General features: G+C 42.7%; 1 protein-coding gene across 1 annotated transcript; it reads left to right on the forward strand.

Annotated features, from left to right (window-relative positions):
• Window positions 1-4,119: 4,119 nt before the first annotated feature.
• On the forward strand, window positions 4,120-4,989 carry LOC134183764 (uncharacterized). Its single transcript, XM_062651352.1, has one exon. The coding sequence runs from the start codon at window positions 4,464-4,466 to the stop codon at window positions 4,842-4,844; it is 381 nt and encodes a 126-aa protein (XP_062507336.1). The 5' UTR covers window positions 4,120-4,463; the 3' UTR covers window positions 4,845-4,989.
• Window positions 4,990-20,310: the final 15,321 nt, after the last annotated feature.

Here is a 20,310-nt window from a genome sequence, read left to right on the forward strand (position 1 = left end):
TTTTACTTAATATGTTTTTGATTTTCAGGCGTGATTTTCCGCATCCGATTACTTTGCTCACTGCAATTTTCTTGCTGGTGACAGGTGAACCAAATAGTCCTTATCCAGTTTGTTTAAAGGAGTAATGTACAGTCAATGGTGCGTGCGTTTTAGCGTTGCTCTATGTTTTTCTATTTAATGTGGGACGCCGTGGTGGCTACTGCTCGCACAGTGACGCCTTTGGCACGTGGGAGAATCCAAGCACACTTTGTCTACTGCAAGGCAAACAATACAAGTAATTTAATATATTTACTTAATGTCTATAAGAGTATAACATACGTCATAGGCAAGAAAGTGATGAGCTTTCCCCGCTCAATCGCTATACCCAACAATCCAACTGTTATATGGTAGCTGATTATCCAGTTCTTTGCTCGGGTAAACTAATTAATTAATTAACAAGAATTTCCGCGTTTAGCGGTTGTTGGGCGGAGAAAACACAAAAACCTGGATAGTCTCTTTTTGTATAGCATTTTATGCGTGACTAAATCACGTCTACTGTTGCAGCTATTTCGACACTAGCGTTTGACGCCGTCACTTCTAAGATGTTGCCGCCGTTGCTAGCGCATTATCCCGTTCTTTGCCTTATCAAATTAGCTCAAATTTCTACTTCTAAGCAGTTGATGTTTTGTTTTTCTTCTAAAGTATTATCCAGCTGTTCCTGCAATTCCTGTTTCACTTTGGGATCTTTGAGTTTCTTAACGTTTAGCTTATTTTTGGTCGTCTTTTGGTGTTCATGCTTCGCTTCCTGATGGCAAAAGCGACCTTTGGTCTGATTATATGATGCTCGGTAGAGCAGTCTGCACCTCTCATAGCTCTTGTATCCAAAAACATCATTTTGATCTCTTTTCCAGGCAATTGATGTAGTCTGACAACTGCCAATGCTTGGAGCAAGGGTGCATCCAAGTTCTTTTTTGATGTTGTTTCTGTTTGAAAACAGTGTTTGTGATTATCAGGTTGAGCTCGGAGCAGAGGGCTTGAAGAAGTTACCGTTTGAGTTGCACTTTTCTACTCCATATTTGCCTACACCAGGCCATTCGTCCGCATCTTTTCCTTCCCTTGCATTGGAATCTCCTGCAATTATCAACATTTCTTTGCTGTGAACGTCTCTCAGCTTGGCATAGAATTTATGTTTTACTTTGTGAGGGTTAGTCATTGTGCATAAGCGCGTGTATAGGCATTGACAGTTGTATAGCGTATACATCATCGTGTAGTGGCAATCTCATTGTCATAATTCTCTCAATAACTGGTGTTCGGTTTTCCTCTAGTTGTAAAGAGATGGAAATCCTTATTTCAAGGCCAACATCAGCTTGATTTCTTTCTTCTTCGTTCTTACCACTATATAAGTTTGACTAGCCGTATACTTACCATGCTGTCATATTCAAGTAAGCGTTTTACAAATTCAGGACGGCGATGTCGATGTTGTATCTATTCACCGGCATAGAAAGCAAGGGAGGATGTGGGCTGAAACTCCTACCTCAATGTAGGAATTAAAAGTTTCTGTACCAGTGGCTTTTGCAAATCTTTTTTACGGTCTGGCAAGCGAAGTAGTGTTTGCTTATTGATGAAGATATTCACGGTACAACCCCCGCTCGTGAACATCTTCTTACGCCACTGCTATCTAATTCCCTTGCAACTTGAGCAGTCTGATGTTCATGTCTTTGGGAATGTCTAGTATCAAGTATTGTTCTAACATTTCATTTTTGGAGATATATCCAGTAACTTTCTGTGTCCCACTGGCTGCGAAGAGGAGGAAGCCATGCAGCGCCCACCGTTAACTCCGTCGACGTCTGAACCAGTATGGAAAACTCTTAAATTTGTCATTTACTATACAAATGCTTGCTAAATCATGTAAATCTATAGCTTTGCAATTGGCTATAGCATAGCGTTCTCGGTGCAATACTATAGTGCTGTCCAGCGGGCAAAGACAGGTAATACATGCTGGATTCGGTGTCATACTGCAGTAGCTGTTAAAGTTCGGATGATAGATTTGTTTATCTACGCCCTTGAATGATATGCCATAGGTCATCATCTGCATGGACGTGGTCCACCACAGACCTCGTAACAGATATTTTATTTTGTTCTGCAAGGATGCCAAGATTTACTCTTCACAACGGAAAACTCTTGTGGCGTTGTGGGTTTGGTAGACTGAGGCCCGACCCATGCCACGTGCAAGTAGTACAGGATTTCATGGTTGCCGACAGTGCAGAGCCATCCTTTGACCTGACACACCTGTATATATGTTCTTGTCACAATTATTTAAGCATATTTAATTTATTAATTATATTTGAAAGTTTAATTTTTTTATATATTTTGTACTTTTTATTTGCAGGTGTAATTCTATATTTCATGTTTTTGGCGTCTTTCATTCTATTTAGTACGTCCGTATTTAACTTTTTGGTGGCTATCTATGACCCTAAAAAGTCTGGTCAAAGTGGATTTTTGAAACGTCACTCAAAACTGCTTTCGGCTGTTGAGATACTCGTTGCTTTGGGACTTGCTGGAGCAATCGTTTCTGCCGTGCTCGGCACTTTATCTTATGGAAGTAACGTCAGTCAAATGATATGTTTTCCGAAAACATCAAGTGGTCGGTTCTACTCGTACACGGTACCAGCTCAGATCATAGGGGTGATTGGCTTTATTATGGCAATACTTATCATAAAGCGCATGAAACAGGTATATGCTCTAACATACTTAGAAGGTGTGTGTGTGTGAGCGTGAGTGTGCGTGTGTGTGCATGTGTGTGTGTGTGTGTGTGTGTGTGTGTGTGTGTGTGTGTGTGTTTGTGTGTGTGTTGTGTGTGTGTGTGTGTGTGTGTGTGTGTGTGTGTGTGTGTGTGTGTGTGTGTGTGTGTGTGTGTGTGTGTGTGTGTGTGTGTGTGTGTGTGTGTGTGTGTGTGTGTGTGTGTGTGTGTGTGTGTGTGTGTGTTCTCTCGATTTACGAGTATAAATGAGTACCTGGTCATTGACTGGGGTCTTAAGCGGCAATCGGCTGTGACGTGTTATCAGCCACAGGGGTCCTAGTGAGACTCGGGTGTTCACACCAGAGTTGGCTTTATAAGTCGGTGCTCCTGCAAGTGCCTGGCTCGGCTCCAGGAGTTTGCTAACGTATGCCCAGGGTTCCATGAGTATCGCACAGGGCCCAGCTTAACAGCTGGTGGCGTGACCTCTGAAAGGCAGCTCTTGATATTTAGGATTTTTAGTTGTGTGTGTGCGCGTGTGCATGTGTGTGGTTTTGTGTGTGTGTGTGTGTGTGTGTGTGTGTGTGTGTGTGTGTGTGTGTGTGTGTGTGTGTGTGTGTGTGTGTGTGTGTGTGTGTGTGTGTGTGTGAATTTGTGACTGCCTAGGAGAGGAATCTGTTGCTACATAAATGTGTGAGTGCACATGGATGTGGAGCGATGTCAGCAGATTTTCACGTCAATAGATCGCATGATGACTTTTGCGTTCTCAAGTCACTCCAGTCGCACATAATCTGCCAATTTTATTTGCTTGTCTGACTTTGTATTGGTCTGGTTATTCTAGCATTTTGGGCATGCACATTTCTTAAACTTTCTGTCCCTTCTTAAGGCTCTCTTAGAAATACGTACAATAAAACTGCAAAGCTGAAAGTGTCAAAACAACTGTTTTTATACAAACAATTGGAAGAGATTACCGCTGCAGATTTAAGTTACTAGACAGAATTCTTGCTCATCGTGGACATGCAGAAACGTGCAAGAGAAGCGCGAAATGCGTACAAACTGCGTATGTAAGGCTCTCTTTTGTTGACTTTCCCCGAGTCACTCTAGAAGAGCCAGAAGGTAAAGAAATGCGTAGACCTTGCTTATCTAGAATGAAAATGCGGAATAGGTTCTGCAAGTCCAAGTTTGACTAGATTGTTACCTTATTAATGTCTGCCTGTTTGTTTTTCCAGAGTGTCTTGTCTTGCATGATATGAATGTTGCATAGTGAATACGGTTTGTGCAATTATGTTTCACAATCTAGTCTACTCAATTTCAAGCCAAGCATGGAGCAATAAACAAAAGAGTCAAAGTGGCAGGAGTCATTATTACTCGTCATTATTTAGTCCTAGTGACAGTGGCTCCATTTGTCTTTGTATTCGCAGTCAGTATGTTTGAGATTTACGACTACTTCTGGTTGGATGAAAATCTCAAAGACATTGGAAACTACATGTTGTGTCTACAGACCAACAGCAGCAGTGACTGCATCTCGGTTTTCGATGACGTGGGTGTGGCAGTGTTGCATGCCACCATTCCAGTGTCCTTTTCTGTCTTCGTTGTTTTAGTGATGATCTATAGCCTCTTTCCAGGACCAGCCAGAAGACTGTGGGCCGGATATTTTTAACAGTGTTTTTGTTCTAAGACAAAAAGGAAGACTAACTGTCAAAGTGAATCCAATCAAGAGAACGATGGGAGTCGAGAAAGGCTGACGATGGACAATTGCAAGATCCACCTTCATAAAGAAACTGATTCAGAACAAAAGGAAGACCAACGAGACGACATTGTTAGTGAAGGAATAGAGGAACAGAATGGCAGGACAGAGATCAATGAAAGCAGCAGGAGTCGTCCAAAGTATACAGAAAATAGTGCCAGTGAAAAATGTCATTTTATAGAATACGACGAAAATACTAAAAATCTTAATTTTTTGAAACAGTGGGAAGACCAAGTCAATAACGGTTACGAACAGAACACGAAAACGAGAACTAAAGCAGGACCAACGTTAAGAAGTACCATCCCTGTCAAACAAATGTGCAAGATAGCAGACCCTGTCTCCGAACAATTTATGAGAGCTCAGTGGGCAACACAACAATGAAACATTGTGGAACTTATAATAGCCTTAGTTGCTAGTTGTTGATCTACAGAGGTGGCAACTATTATATAACTAAACACAGCTGATGTTGATACTGTTTAGACTGTTGCTAAACGTAGTTGGTGCGTTCAGGATTAAACTATAAAAACGTGAGGCACGTGGCTTATTCTGATGCAAGTGAGTTGCGCTAGAAATTGCAAACGCTTCCTGAGCATAATTATGTAATCATTGTCAAAAACCAGTCTCGGTAGCGATTTCATGCACAGAGTTGTAGATCTATAATTATGGATGCATGCTAATTGGGCAATGGTGTAATGACTTGACTACACAACTGCAGTAGAGTTGGCGGTATTTACGAACTATACTCCCTACCAAAAATTTATTGAGGTGCAGTACCTTGAACGTATACGGTATCATTGCTAACGGTATTTGAGCATTACTCATACATGTATATCCACACTACTTTTTGGACTATAACTTCAGAAGGACAGTACACAAGAACATCTCTGGACTAGCCTCGCGAGCCAAGTTCTCCCGCTTCTGTCGCTGAACTATGTACTCAAGTGAATCACGCGCGAGGAAGAGGAAGAAGCTTTTGCCGTCCACGAAAATGAGGGTAAAATTCACGATGTTACAGGACGGGCCAGAAATAGACGTTCTCCCAAATGATTAGATTTGTAGACAATGTTACAGGTACTAGTAAACAATAAGGAAGTTAAGGTGTGGTGTATTGGGACTAATTAGTAGGAGCAGTTATTACTATGAATTGAGTTACTACTAAAGACATGTAAGTTGTATTGGTTGTTAGAGATTAGAAGAGCTGTACTAGCCTAGTACTATAGCTAGTACTACAAAGAAAACCAAGAACATGAACCAGAATACCTCGTAGAAAGCACTTCAAAGACCATACACGACCCGTTTGAAGAAGTATTCACAGGTGTGTGTTTCGTCTATTATACAGATGCGCTAAATCAGAATTATATATTTATTTAGCATAATGATATAACACTTTCTCCGATACCTTAATTGTTCTAACTCTGATACTTCATCGAAAGTGGTGCGATTTTTGCTGGTTTTTGCTGTATATACATATTTGACGTTGTCGCAAGCAATATTTAGATTTTCTTCAAACTGAATCAATTGCCAACCTTGTAGAAGAATCGTCTATAAAAGATATGAACAGGTTGAAACAGCTATGAACTTTTGTAATAAATGACTCATAATCGGTTTTATTTGCAGTTTCATGGAGACACATACAATATTTTCAATTATAACTTTGATATCAATTAATGCATTATACTAATTATCTATCCTATACTATACTACATCAACCCACGCTTCCGTCTTTCTAAATGAATGTCTGTCTCTAACGCGCCGATCGACAGAACGCTGGTCTCGGATCATCGCTAAACGCGGCGGCCCGTTCGAGTTCGGCCGTCCGAGACGAACGGTCGAATAGGATTTCGCCGAATTGCGGTTTGAAATGAGATGCGCCGGAGTTCGTTTGTTCAAAATTAGTCGAGTGTGCGGAGTATGCAGATGCGCCGTGCAATCGCCGGCCGCAGTACGCCATTCTCACAACCGGTATAGTGCCGCTGCCAGACTTTGTCAGCCTGGCTGGAGTTTGTATGCGGATGTGACGTGAGCTAGCCAGCCACGCTATCCTGCACCCGCTGCAGTCGGAGTAAGCCGGTTCGTCTTCTTCTCTGCCTACAAGACGTGTCTTCCGTAGGTAATGGGATGCTATGAGACAGAACTCTGACTCGAGTGAATACAACTTTTGTGTGTTTGTGTGTGTGTTTGCGTGTGTGATCGCGTGCGTGCGTGCGTGTGTGTGCGTGTGTGTCTGTCGTCGTCGTCGTCGCCGCCGCCGCCGCCGCCGCCGCCGCCGTCGCCGTCGTACCCCTCCCGCCCGCCCGCCCGCTGTCAGTCATTTTGTCTCCACAGTAATAACACACGTGGACCCGCCCTACAGTGAGATTGTGAGATAGGAATACCCAAATATTGGACGACTGGCGAAAGTTAATTATTACGTTTTCTTCGTCTAGGTAGATACTATCTAGGTTCTAGCGCAATTCCTACCGCCTATTAGATGTGACGTATGATCACAAGCCCAGGGTATGCCATCTTCTGGTATAGAGTACAGTGCAAGATTCGCCCGTTGCAGTAAGAGGTTTTAATTAATTAAGCCGGCTCACCGAGCCGCGTGTTCTTGCGTGCGTCCGTCCGTATATGTGTAGGTATGTTGCGTCTTTATTGCGGAAGTGGCGTCATTCTCCACGAATAGATTATGACGTTTTATGTGGAAAGAGTCTGATGTGGGGCATGCATATAGCCCAAACTGCGTTGTCTGGAGTGTGTAAGATGCATAGAGTAATAGGAAGCGTGCATTGTAAACGCGCGAAAGTAAATTGCAACCGCTCATAGGCCGGGACGATGGGACGTGAGCTCGCCAGTCACGCCATCCTCTAATGGTATAGTTAAAGTGCAAGATGTACCCGCTGCAGTCATAGTTTAACTAAAGCAATAGGACGCGTGTACAGTGAAATTCTGACTTGGTGGCTACTCTACGTGCCAAATAATGGACGACTGGCGAAAGTTGATTTTTACGTGTTCTTCGCTTATAGGTATGTAGCTACTAATATTATAATACGTATAAATGAGCATGGTCGCGGTTTGTCACGGTGTTTCCAATATTGTGACAAAGAGTTCACGGTGTAAGAAGAGAACATTTTCTACAAGAAATTTCTGTTTTACTGCAAACACTTGAGTTAACAGTTTTTCAGAGATCACTTACATGTTACATAAATTTGCAATGTATAAAAACACAAATATATATTGATTTAATATCACCTTTTTAGAAGAACGCTGAAGACAGCACAACCCAAATGTAGAAAGCTTTGCACTGTTGAAAACAACATTTTGAAGATAAAAATTAAACTAAAAATTTAAAAAATCTAATGTAAAATATTTTTATTAACAACATTAATTATATAGTTAGTATAAAGACGGTACTTAGAGTCAAAAAATGGCGCTGGAGGCTAACAATGCTGTTCTATACTTTTTATGGCATTCCAAACGACCAACCTTTGCCTTTACAAAACGGATGCAAGACAGTCTAAAACTAGAGAGGAACTTACAGCTGAACACATTTCCTTGGCTCGACTTCTAAAGCACAGTTTTCCCACATAGACGGCCTTCAATCTCCCTTGCCATCAAGGGTTGATGATATCAGAACGGTGCAACAGGAAAGTATACAAATTAATTAACCTCCAAAAAATTAACAGTTGGTAACGTCTAGCAACATAGGGCAAATGGTTGCCCTTTCAGTTATTTTAATAATTTTCCAAGATTTCAAGTTTGACCTACACCTTAGTCAACAACTTGGAGTTATCTACCAGCTAGCTGCGTTGGAAGAGGACAGGGATGATGAAGAACCGAGTTTTGACCAGTTAAGCTTGCAAATAGAATTGCCTTATGTGCAGGAGCAAGTGACGTTGGTCATTTTGTCAACGCATTTGCAGTGCATCTAGCACGTGGAGAAGACGTAATCACCGTGAAATTTGAGCAGCAGCAAATGAGAGAACATCTTGCTAAATGCTTTAGAAGAAAATCATTGACACCTTTTCTACCAGAGACTAACATATCTACTAAGCAACGTCCACCTAGACGCAGAGATACTACCATTGAGCTATGCAGAATGTGCGTAATAATGCCTGCGACATATGACAACTAGATTGCCTGCCCAACAACATCTTGGAGCCAGACAATTCAGAAGAGGAATGTCATGGTAGTAGTAACGGTACAGATTTCTTTTTATAATCACTATAAGAAACAGTCACTAGCACTGATGATTGCTTTTCGTACTTTGTATTTATAACAGGAACTTAATTAATCGTATTCTCTATAATATGTTGATAACATTAAATTTCCTATCTAGCGTTTACTGTAACAGTAACATAACACTACGCAATGCAAGCAGAGGTCAAAGACTTGAACAACTCTGACGCTTTCTCATTTACCTAATCCACTAGATTGTACAGTCTAGTCCCGGATGGGTGTGGCACTGAGTGCACACCGCAGTCGTAATGAGACACCATATCGTGTTCAACGGCACTGAATATTGATGTGTTGGCCGGCATACGAAATAACAATACTACAATGCCTTCTAAAACTAAAAGTAGCTGAGGCACTTCTTTGGCAGGTCATGCTTAGACCACCTATACGCTCATGAATTTGACGCTATTGAAAAGCCCATCATGTACTTGTTCCGCATACCTTAGCAGCATACACTTGCCCGCAATAATGTCATTTAATTGTAATGAGCTACCATGGGCGTCTCTAGGCGTGGCATAGCTGACCCCAATGCCAAAGAGAAAAGCTATAAAATTACTTGCAAATGTAGATTAGGCATTGTGTCTACTAAAAATTCTATTCAAATTACAAGCTCAAGAATAAACGAAAGCTTTATGCGTACTTTCCATCGGCGTAGGAAGCGGAAGTTAGGGGGTCTCGAGGCCATGGCTTAGTGTAGAAATAACATTTTCTGTGCTGGTATAGTCTGGCCAGCGAAATACATTTTTTGCTCACATGATGACACCCACCGTATACAGACCCCGCTCGTGAACATCTTCTTCATGGTCAGATACAGGAGCACCTTTGCCGGGGACAACCAAATAGTTATTTACCTGTCCCGATAATTCCTCGCAGACCAGATCATGTCATGCGGTGGCTGGACTCACCTGGGTAGATCGTCACCTCTCCCTTACTAAATCAGCTCTCCCTGTTGGTTTCTACCAGACCAGGACATGCATTCGGTACATATACCTAAGGTCCTTCTACCACTAAAATAGAACAATTGCATTCACGTATCTAAAGAGTCAAATTGCAGTGCTATCACTCTAGTCTAGTATTGCACTGCCGGTGGGGGGGGGAGAGGTACGTGCAACAAGTGCCCCAGGTGCTTCAGGTGCCCCATTCTGTATCCGCCTCAGTGAATCCTACGCCACTACCTTCATCGCAGATGAAATAGAAGCGCAGCAACAAAAAAATCGAGTCCTTTTAGAAGATGTAGCAACAAGAAGTATCAAAGCAATACGCAAAAAGGAAGCGGTCAAGACATAATAAAGAGAGAAGCATTATACAGTGCGAAATTCTCGGCTGATGTACATGCACACCACATGGCACTCAGACATGTGTACGCAGTGTAAGGCAAGAGACACAAACGCTTATGCATTTGGTACCATTAAAAATTCCCTCACGTGTTGGTTATTACGCCTACCGTATTTACACAGCTATCCGTCTAACCGCAATTTTGGTTGTCGTAATGAGGTGACTCCGGAGCTAAAACAAAACATTAATGTGAGAAAACATGCACGTGCACATATAGATTCGGCGTCCGTTCGCTCTGAATTTGGATGCCGTGATAAAAATGAATAGAGACGCACTAGCGTACTTACAGGTCAGCAGAGCCTCTTCGTCCGACAAACAGACGCTGTCATGGACAATGCACGTTTCCTTTCGCAAATTGCCGTCATGCGCCAAATTTCTGTTGAAGACGACACTATATTCATTCCTGCAACAATACCGCGGACGCTCAGCCACGCACAGCACAACTTCAAGCTGTCGGACTGCAGAGCCACTATGCAGAAAAACTGTGGAACAAGCAAAATATTACAAGTCGGGTACAGCTACACATGCACCTTCGCTTCCTAGACGCCTTGTTGTTGTTAGGGAAACATACACGTGCAAATGTAGACTATAGGCGTTGTTTCTATGTGCGAAACCCGTAAACCAAAGGACTAAACACAATATGTACAGGACAAACGCCCGATAGCCGAATTCTCGTTAGCAGCTACCAAAGAAAGAGAGGTAGAGCCTTATAATAACATCACGTTCGTTTATTGGTCAGTAATGACACCACTTCTCGCCTGTTAGTCGGAATATTTTCATGTGCATCTGCGCTAATCGAGTATAAATGCGGTCGGTTGGTCGTCGAACGATTACTATACCCTTAACCCGGATATCCGGGCCTCGGGTAATGAGCAAACCTATACCTGCCGATAACTGCATTATCAATATCCTGTGGAGACACAAACAAACATCAAGATCTGCACGAGACTAGATATCATATTGCTAGAGTCCGTGTGATAGTTTAGAGAGGGGTTGGCAATTGCTGCAAACTGCAGACAGGTTATCGAAGAGATTGAGTCACATGTGCATCAACGAAAGACTAAAACTGTCGACTACAAACTGAGATTTGAACAACACACTTACATCCTACATGATAACATTTTGGATACCATTTGCAAGAAATTTCGTGTAAAAGCAGATCCTTTTGTAGTAAAGCGAAGAAACAACGCAGCGACTCTAAACTTGTTCTTTTACCTTTAGAGCATGCAGAAAATAGTTGGAAAGCTTTTACTTTAGAGCATGCAGAAAATAGTTGGAAAGCGATTTGTGACATGTTTCGGTTCATTTGCAGTGGCACAAGAAGCAATTAAAAAGGGTTGCGGCCTAACGCGCGTTAGAAAACGTGGTCATTTAAGGTGCGCTAGCATATAAAGGTGTGGTCGTAGTTGTACACGCATGCAGCTTCTGGTCGCACCGACTCGCAGCACCTAATGCCCTGCAGCCCTACTTATCACTTATCCAGTTGACCCTTCCACTACAGTCCAAACAAACCGCGCCTACTAAAATAGGAGTGATTGCGCATGCGTTGCCGCTCGACATCTACACTTGTCTGGGTTTGTTGTATAGAACGTAAACAGCTGCAATGAGCGGTCATATAGATGTATCCAACATACAGGAAGCTTATCAGCCTAAAACGTTGGTGTTTCCAAAACGAAGCTTAGCCGCTCCTTCCACACAGTCATTCAGAGTCTTACTATTAGTCCAGGATTACACGTAGCCAGCACCATCTGAAGGGCCACGTGGCGGTGATCACGTGTATATAACGGGAGCGCCTGTGCTCTATACAGCGAGCAATCTAGCGCACGTTAGTTTTGCTCAAATTATGCTAAAATATATTACTTATTTAATCGGCACAACTAAATAACAGAAGTTACCGGCTATGAGAAGCTGGCGGAAAGCCACTTTTTGAAAAGTGGGAGGCCACGGCCGCCCAAGCCGCTCCGCTTCCTACGCCACTGATTTGGCACAAGAAAGGCATTATGCAAATGACAACCTCCACGTCTCCGTATAGAGAGCGGCCGTAAAGCCCGGCTTACAGTACGATGCTGGCACGAGCGTCGTGCGAGCGTCCTGGATGCTGACGATGAGCGAGCGTCAGCGTCACACTGAGAACATGCCAGAGTCTGCGACGCCCGCGCAACGCTCGCACGACCCTAGGCGAGCGTTCACGACGCTGGAGTAGAGAAAAGTTTGAATTGAGCGTCCTAGCCGGAAGTGACCCAGCATCCGATGACATCACGTGATCAACCAATCGAGTCAGTCACTGGACGTATCCGGGATATTCTATGGCATCGATCATTGATTCATCGATGGAAGTTTTCATTGAGTTTGGGCATGGTTTTCCCTGCGTTTGGCAAGTTCAGTTAAAGGACTACAAGAAACTTTAGGGATAAACGAAAACGCTTGATCAAGACTACGGCGCAGCAACGCAACGAAATCAAAATGTCGTCGTCCATGTTTGTCGCAAATACATAATTTGTACAGACATGGTGACTTTCCAGCGCCAGGCCACTGTCGCAGTGTGTTCTTTGTGCGATAGACACTCGTCAGACGCAATACTGTAAATAGTACAGCGCTAGCGTCTTCGCCGAAGCACGTGTGAGCGTCCTTGTCAGCGTCCAGGATGCTCGCAGGACGCTGTGCCAGCGTAGTATTGTGAACCGGGCTTAACTAATACTGCTAGAATATCGATGAAGAGGTTGAAGCGGTCGGTATCAGCAAGCGGCTCGGATCTCATTTGCAAGAAATCTTTCGGATCCCGTTTGCACAAAGGATTCAGAATAAAAAATTCACAGTGCCTAGCCTGTCTGTGCGTATATATAGAGTATATTTTACAAAAATATAATTCCATTGCTGAACCCCATAGACATACGTAACACATGGCGCACCCTAAGTGGAACCAATGGCTACAGCAGAGTTTCGCTGCCTAGTGTCAATGTCTGTTTCAGTCTCAATTTCTGTTTCTACTTCTGTGACTTCTGTCTCACATGCCCTTGTTGCCTTAATGTCACTGACATTATCACAAATATCTGTTGCAGCATGTAGCAGTGCGGTGTGCAATGGTGGTGCAGACATAAGAGAGCACTGAACACAGACCTCTCGCATTACTGGCTGTTCTAGTGCTTGTATCCCCCCTGTGGAATACTTTATTAGTAGTACGTAATGACATCACGTTATCACTACTATACCTCTAGTCCTCGTAGCAAGTCGAACCTGTATTTTCACGTCATTTGTGGCCACTCTCTCAGTTTGGATTCTTATGCCTTTCATGAAACATGTTTCCTTGTGATTTAGTAAATATATAAACATTGAACTTTTATTAATTAAACTGAAAACTGATATGTGCCTACTTGATCAATTTCCTGTCCATATGGTCGTCACTGCTGCCCATAGTATGATCATTGGTAGTTTCCATGTTGTCAAACTCGCTGTCTGCAGTTAGAAGATTCTGTACCACCTTAGAAATGTTAATTAATTCATCGCTAGATTTACAAGTCCAAATAAAACCTACTCTTATTCTTTCGCGTTTTTCATACCCCAATCTCTTCTTTCTTGGCGGTTCCAAATGCTCAGCCCTCGGCGCACTGTCTCCGTCGTTGCTACACACGCTGCTGCTAGTCGTCTTGAACAAAGTTGGTACAGCGTTCTGCTTCAATTAATTTTGGAGCGCGTAAGCCTATAACAAACTGTTCGTACAGCCCTAGTCGATATTAGAAGCAGTCTACTTCAAAATGGCGACTGCACAACACGGAGGAATCACTTGGGCCTTCCCAGCGAGCTCTCGTTCTTCTCACTTGTTCTGCCCATTTTCGTCTTCTTTCAGGGTCTTTCGGAAATTTAAATAGACTTACGCATTCCTTAGCAGTCTTATCACAGAATGCTGCGACACATCGTCTAACCATTCTCGACGTAGAGCAAGCCCGAGTCTTGTACGTTAGCAATAAACTTTGCGCTAACACGACATCCGTTCTCGCCTTGACGTCATATGTACACGCTCCGAATCTACTGATCGAAACCGGATGCACCAAACCGGAAGCACATTGCAGGCAATTTTCTCATATAAACCCGAACATTAAAATCTAAAACTATTTTTGCAGGTATGTACGCCTTTAGAACTATCGTTTAAAATTTTAAAATACTTTTCGATTTCTGCGTGTCAGTGGCCCTTTAAGTAAACTGCGGTGCAACTATGTCTCTTTAAAAAAAGACTGTATTAACAAATCTCCTTTGATGATTTTGTACAAATTTTGTCTGCTGGTACCCGGTTTTTGTAATGCATGGCGATGATAGGTGTGCAAGACGCTCCTCTGTCATGGTAGACCTTGCATATAAGTCTTCAATCTCCTCAGTAGAAAAAATGACCTCTCTTCGTCTGCACTTGTGATAAACAGGTGTACATGCTGTAAATAGCAGATGATGAAAATTTGGGTACAACCGAGAGTCATAGGCTCCTAAGGCCAGGAGAAAGTTAATTAATTGTTTGGTATGGCCTTCCTGCACTTTGCTCTCTTTTCCTTGCTTCTTGCATTTTTGGTATTTACTTTGCCATACTGACTGCCACCTCCTCGCTTCACCTCGTAGAGACTTCGCGAATGAAAGATTGGCTTTCCATTCATTGGGTCAACATCGGAACGAACCAAAAGGGAAAGCACTAGACTCAACAATGCGGGGACATTATCTTGCTCACCATTAGATCGTTCGCGCATATCAAGAAGCAGGAAGTCTAGCAGGGGTATCGCAATGGATCGTGTGTAGTGCTCAATCTCACTCCGACTACTAGTAGGTGTATTGCTCCGGTTTCGCTGTTAAGTTCGTTTTTCTTGGAACAGATTCAACGAATCCAATCCAGTCTGCGAGTTGCCGAATGCCTTGATACCAGATGTCAAAGAGGTTGTGTATATCCTGCCTTGTTGCCTTCATTCTTTCAGTTACGTACTGAATGAACCATTCCCTAGCCTACGTAACAAAGATATTTTGGTCACGAGTCTGCAGTTTCGCTGCCAGATGTCTCACTTTGTCAAGAATTCGCTTAGTTATTTTTAATTAATTACTGAAAATAAGCACAATTCGGCTTCAAGACCTTGCGCTTTATCTCCAAGGTTGAAAAGGGGGTTGCAACCCCCACAGTCACTACCCTAGATCCGCCACTGATGAAGGTGTTTCTTGGTTGTCAAGTACACAGTCCCCAGCTACAATACAAAAGGATGAGGCGACGAAATCTCATAAAGCATTTTCTTCGCCGTTTTGTCACTTGCACGAATCGTTCCTAGACTCATCTGTAGTCGGACACAAAAACGATTTTTTAATGTAGGTCTTATCATGAAACGTGATTGTGTGGAGGAGAAATTTGAAATTTGTGTACACACACATAGACACAGACACAGACACAGACACAGACACAGACACAGACCCAGACCCAGACCCAGACCCAGACCCATACACACACACACACACACACACACACACACACACACACACACACACACACACACACACACACACACACACACACACACAACACACACATACACACACACCAAAAACTCGATGGAGAGCCATGTAGTATCATGCCCATTTCTGTTGTGCGACCCGGATTAGAAGCCTCGCTAAGATCGGCAATAATATTTCTATGCTATCATCACAGTAACTAAGGCAGTAACGCACAACACACAGCTACCGAGTTATAGCTAGCAAATTGGATTGATGTTAGAGATGTGTACAGGCTGAACTGTTTCAATAGACGATATTTGGGGCGGAGCTTCTAGAGCATGCACAATCTTAATTGTAACACGCACCTTTCGCCGATCTTGCTGTAGACAAGTCCACGTTCCAGGTCTGCTTCTGAACCGTATATTATCTTGCCGTTGACTAAGCTTTGTAAGAAAGTTCACTACTTACCATTTCGTGCATATGTGAGAGACTTTGATAGCGTAGAGACGCGTAGGAAGCCATTTCTCGAGTACGGCTTCTCGAGGGTAAGAGACTTCTGTTCAAGCTGATTCACATTCTGAACAGATACACGTGGAGTGGAAAGACAGACTACTCATTGCCTAGCAATGGAAGTTTTATCAGGTGAAGATTTTTCGGTAGGGGAATCCATTCCGGTTAACCGAACGCGACGCACTGTGTGGCTGAATTATATCAATAGGACTACTTGTTTCCCCATCTAGCGTTTCTGAACTGTGAAACTGTGTATCTTGTCGAACTAGAGTCAGCAAAATTCGTCTAGCCTATTCAACCCTTCATGGAAGGCGGTCAGCTTATGAGCTTACATCACTTGATGTACCTTGGCTTGATTCTTTGTTTGCTATACAGATTAATAGTCTTGGCTGCTGGTTCAATTCAACTCCACACTGTATCAAGCACATTTCTTGAAAAAAAACCTGTGTAAAACTTAATTTTATCATTTGGCAATGTGTTGATCTCGGGCGATTTCTTGCAACTCAAGACTTTGCAGATGCAAGGTCTTACTCGAGAACTCTAACCTTGTTTTCAAGTTCTACTATTTCATTTGCTTGCTGCTCAATTATCCGACGTAAACCATCAGCTTCAGCCTCGGTGACATTTTCGACAATCAACATCTTCACTTCTCTAGGATCAATAGACTATATTCTAAACATGTCTTGATCAACTTCATCTGTGAATGAAATAGAACAGCGTCTGCTTTCTGATTTAGACATTACAGCTATGGAATAGCTAGTGCGTGTGTGTTGTGTTACTGTAGACATAACTGTTGCTGGGACTGGTAAGCTTGCAGCTATAAAAAGTGCTAGTAAACAGACTGTAGTGTACGTGTACTCTACTCTGATCTGCGTCAGTACCTATCGAGTGCAAGTTATCACATTAACATCTTTGACTTGGCCAATCACATATATACAGAAGCAAGCTAGACTGCCCAGAAACAACGCTAAACGTCCTACATGTCTGGTTACTCTAAATGGGTTCCCCGATGGCATGATTTCACTCGCTAAAACTAATCCATCACTACACAATGAGTAGCCTGTGCTTCCACTCCACGTGTATCTATTCAGACTGTAAATCAGGCGTCTTCAGCGTGAACAGCAGTCTCTTTACCCTCGAGAAGCCGTACTCAAGAAATGGCTTTCTACGCGTCTCTACTGTACGCAGGCGAAATTTCTCACAAGATGCAGGGAATGGTAGGTAGTGAACTTACTCACAAAGCCTAGTCAACGGCAAGATGATCCACGTTCCAGAAGCAGACCCGGAAACGTGGATTTTGTGTACAGCAAGATCGGCGAAAGGTGATCGAGATTGTGCATGCTCTAGAAGCTCCGCCCCCAAATGTCGTCTACTGTTTATGCATTTACGTATTATACATCTAATATGGAAAGAGAAAAAGTGTGGCACCACTGCAGAGATCCATAAAATTAAACTGTGGGTAGTATCTGCTCTTGAAATCAAATCAACCCAAAATCTTGCTTGTGTCACAAATGTGAACAATGTGTCAGGAGCCACTGGATGACCAAACATGGAGATGAATCGGATAGTTCAACAAAAGTATCTAGTGCCAAGAGAGCAAAGTTTGGGTGATCAGGATGTGGATTCAAGCCATCTTGCAAGAGATTGTTGTCAGTGATCTACGCTTGTCAGGGAAGATGATTCAATTAGGCCAGTTGAGAGTAGTTTGGGAAACTCCTGAGCATATTGCCTTTATTGAAGAGAGAGTTGCATGGCTATGCCAAGGATGTGCATACAAGACATGATGTCGAATGAAACGTTGTCAATGTGCTAAGAAGGGACATCTTTGTGATCCTGGATGCCAGTGTGTACAATGTACTAATCGCCAGTCTGGATGTGATGAGAGTGATCCCGATGAAGTTCAGATGCAAAAGGAAATAAACTGTAGATAGAACGAGAAATAGACTGGAAAAGACTTTGACTAGTGTTGAAGACGATGATTGTCTTTTGTTGCTTGTCACTTTGTCTAATAATCACTCATAGTATTAATTATTATCAAACATCATTATCATACGACCATAAATTGATCAGAGAGAGTCTCTTACTAGACAAATAATGGGTATGCACTACAAGTATATGAAAATAAAATCAATATTTCAATAATTATAAAGGCATGTAACCGCAGTTTATTATTAATAGATATTTATTACATTAATTGATTAGTTGACTAATTATAGCACAGTCATCACCTGAATTTACTGTACTGGACATTCAGGAGTCTAATTTGTTGCTGTGATATAGACACGCGTTGTGTATTAATTACATTAGACAATTCTTTTCAAGACAGATCAACATCTAATTAGCTAGAAGCTAAACAGTAAAATACGCTAGCAAGTAGTTTGGCAAGTTGCACAGTTTACAGTAGCCTTACATCACAGTCACGTGGCTTTGACGTTAGTAAGCTCGTACCAGACCCTCTCGCGTCGTCGTGCCCGGTTCCCGTATAACACGACAACGCCGGCACACAGCTTCAGATAACGTGAATCGAACTCAGAATCGTGTAAATGAATATTTTCCATGCAGTTAAATTAATCCCTTTCCATGCAGCTACAGGAACAAATTGTAAACAGTGAATGTATGCAATTGGATATCATAGATAGGGATAGCATATTATCTTTGATAGAAGGATAGCTTTATAATTAACTAAGAGCATAAAAGTGTTGACGTTGGTGACGTGACACTTAGATGACGTGGGGTGACGCTAGATAAAGAAAGTAGGCGGTACGATCCCAGACCCTCTCCGGAGTTGTTGTGTTATACGAGAAACGGACACGACGGCGCGAGAGGGTCTGGTACGAGGCTATGTCAGTCGACGTCCCGTAAGGCTTCGCTTTTATTTTCTAGCCTGCGGTCCACACACCCGGATAGAGCTCCACGTGCTCTGCCACGACGAAATAGGCATTTCATTGCAATACTTAGGATTAGGACTCTTTGGCGTTCCCGGAAGATATGTTACATTGTGTGACATAAGGGCTCGTTGTTCGAACGCTTGCGCAGTCAACAGTACGATTTGAGACCTTGTTTGGAGAGAGGAAAGTTGCATGCTGAACGCTATGCTAAGCCGGAAGTGGCAACTCAACTAGGAACTGCAACACCGTTGAGTCGACACACCACCAGACACCTTTGTATGGCGTGCCTTTTTTGCCAAAATAAGTGCCTAGTAACTTTTGGGTTTTAGAGTTACATCATAGCAAGTGCATAGTGATGTTTGGTTCGAGAGTTACATCGTATAGCAAGTGCATAGTGATGTTTGGTTTATAGTTACATCATAGCAAGTGCATAGTGATGTTTGGTTCTAGAGTTACATCATATAGCAAGTGCAATGGTAATGTTTGGTTTTATAGCTACTACATAGCAAGTGCATAGTGACGTTTGGTTCCACAGCTGGATCGCGCATAGTGCGTCGTCATAGACATGGCTCTAGACTATGTAACTCGATCTAAAAAATAGCAATGCATGGTCACTACTCAGTACAGTCACGAGTTCGTTTCAGGATTGCAGTTCTCGGAAATCTGGGGAGTCGCTACTAACCCCAAAGCGTGACCACAGAGAACGTACACCTTGGTCTCAACAGGAGGTCAAATATCCAAATCCAAACAGAAGTTCACCATCTACTAATTGGTGTCTCAGTAGTGTTTTCTCGAAGGAATTTTACTTTCAGTTACAGTTGACAGCGTGAGAACAGCTTGCGAAACCGATAGCTGTTGAGATAGTTAGAGGCCATGTTATGTTGCGTAAGACTATGGCATCTAGCACGCCATGCTCAGCTTCTCCCAAAATCACATTATTTACCAGGAACTGACTCTCCTAACAGTAGCATAACATACGCCCAGCTAATTGTAAACCACGACAATGATAACCGGAAGCCACAGAGCTTCACAACGGTCTGTTTGCAAACTTCTTTCGCAAGCTAAGTCGAATATTCAGAAGACTGAAACGCACTGTAGAATCATCAGTCACTAGGCACTTGCTACGATGTATAACTATAGAACAAACGTTACTATGCACTTGCTATAAGATGTAACTCTAGAACCATACAGCACTATGCACTTGTTTTGACAGAAACAGCACGCCTAGACCACCTCAAACGTCACTATACACTTGCTATGATGAGCAATAGTCACTAGGCACTTGTTTTGGCGGAAACGGCACGCCATACCTTTCTCACTAGCAGCTTGTCTAGAATGCTATCATCATACGGTGTTGTCAGGAAACTAGCTTTTTTAAGACCGTCGTGTGCTCATATCTAGGAATGCCACTTGTTGTATTGTCGTGTTATACGGAAACCTGGCACGAC

Source organism: Corticium candelabrum, chromosome 8, assembly GCF_963422355.1.
Source record: "Corticium candelabrum chromosome 8, ooCorCand1.1, whole genome shotgun sequence".
Lineage (NCBI taxonomy): Eukaryota > Metazoa > Porifera > Homoscleromorpha > Homosclerophorida > Plakinidae > Corticium > Corticium candelabrum.

What these genes read in the sequence shown, in the direction of transcription:
- LOC134183764 (XM_062651352.1), top strand. Translation starts at nt 4,464, where the DNA reads ATGGACAATTGCAAGATCCACCTTCATAAAGAAACTGATTCAGAACAA.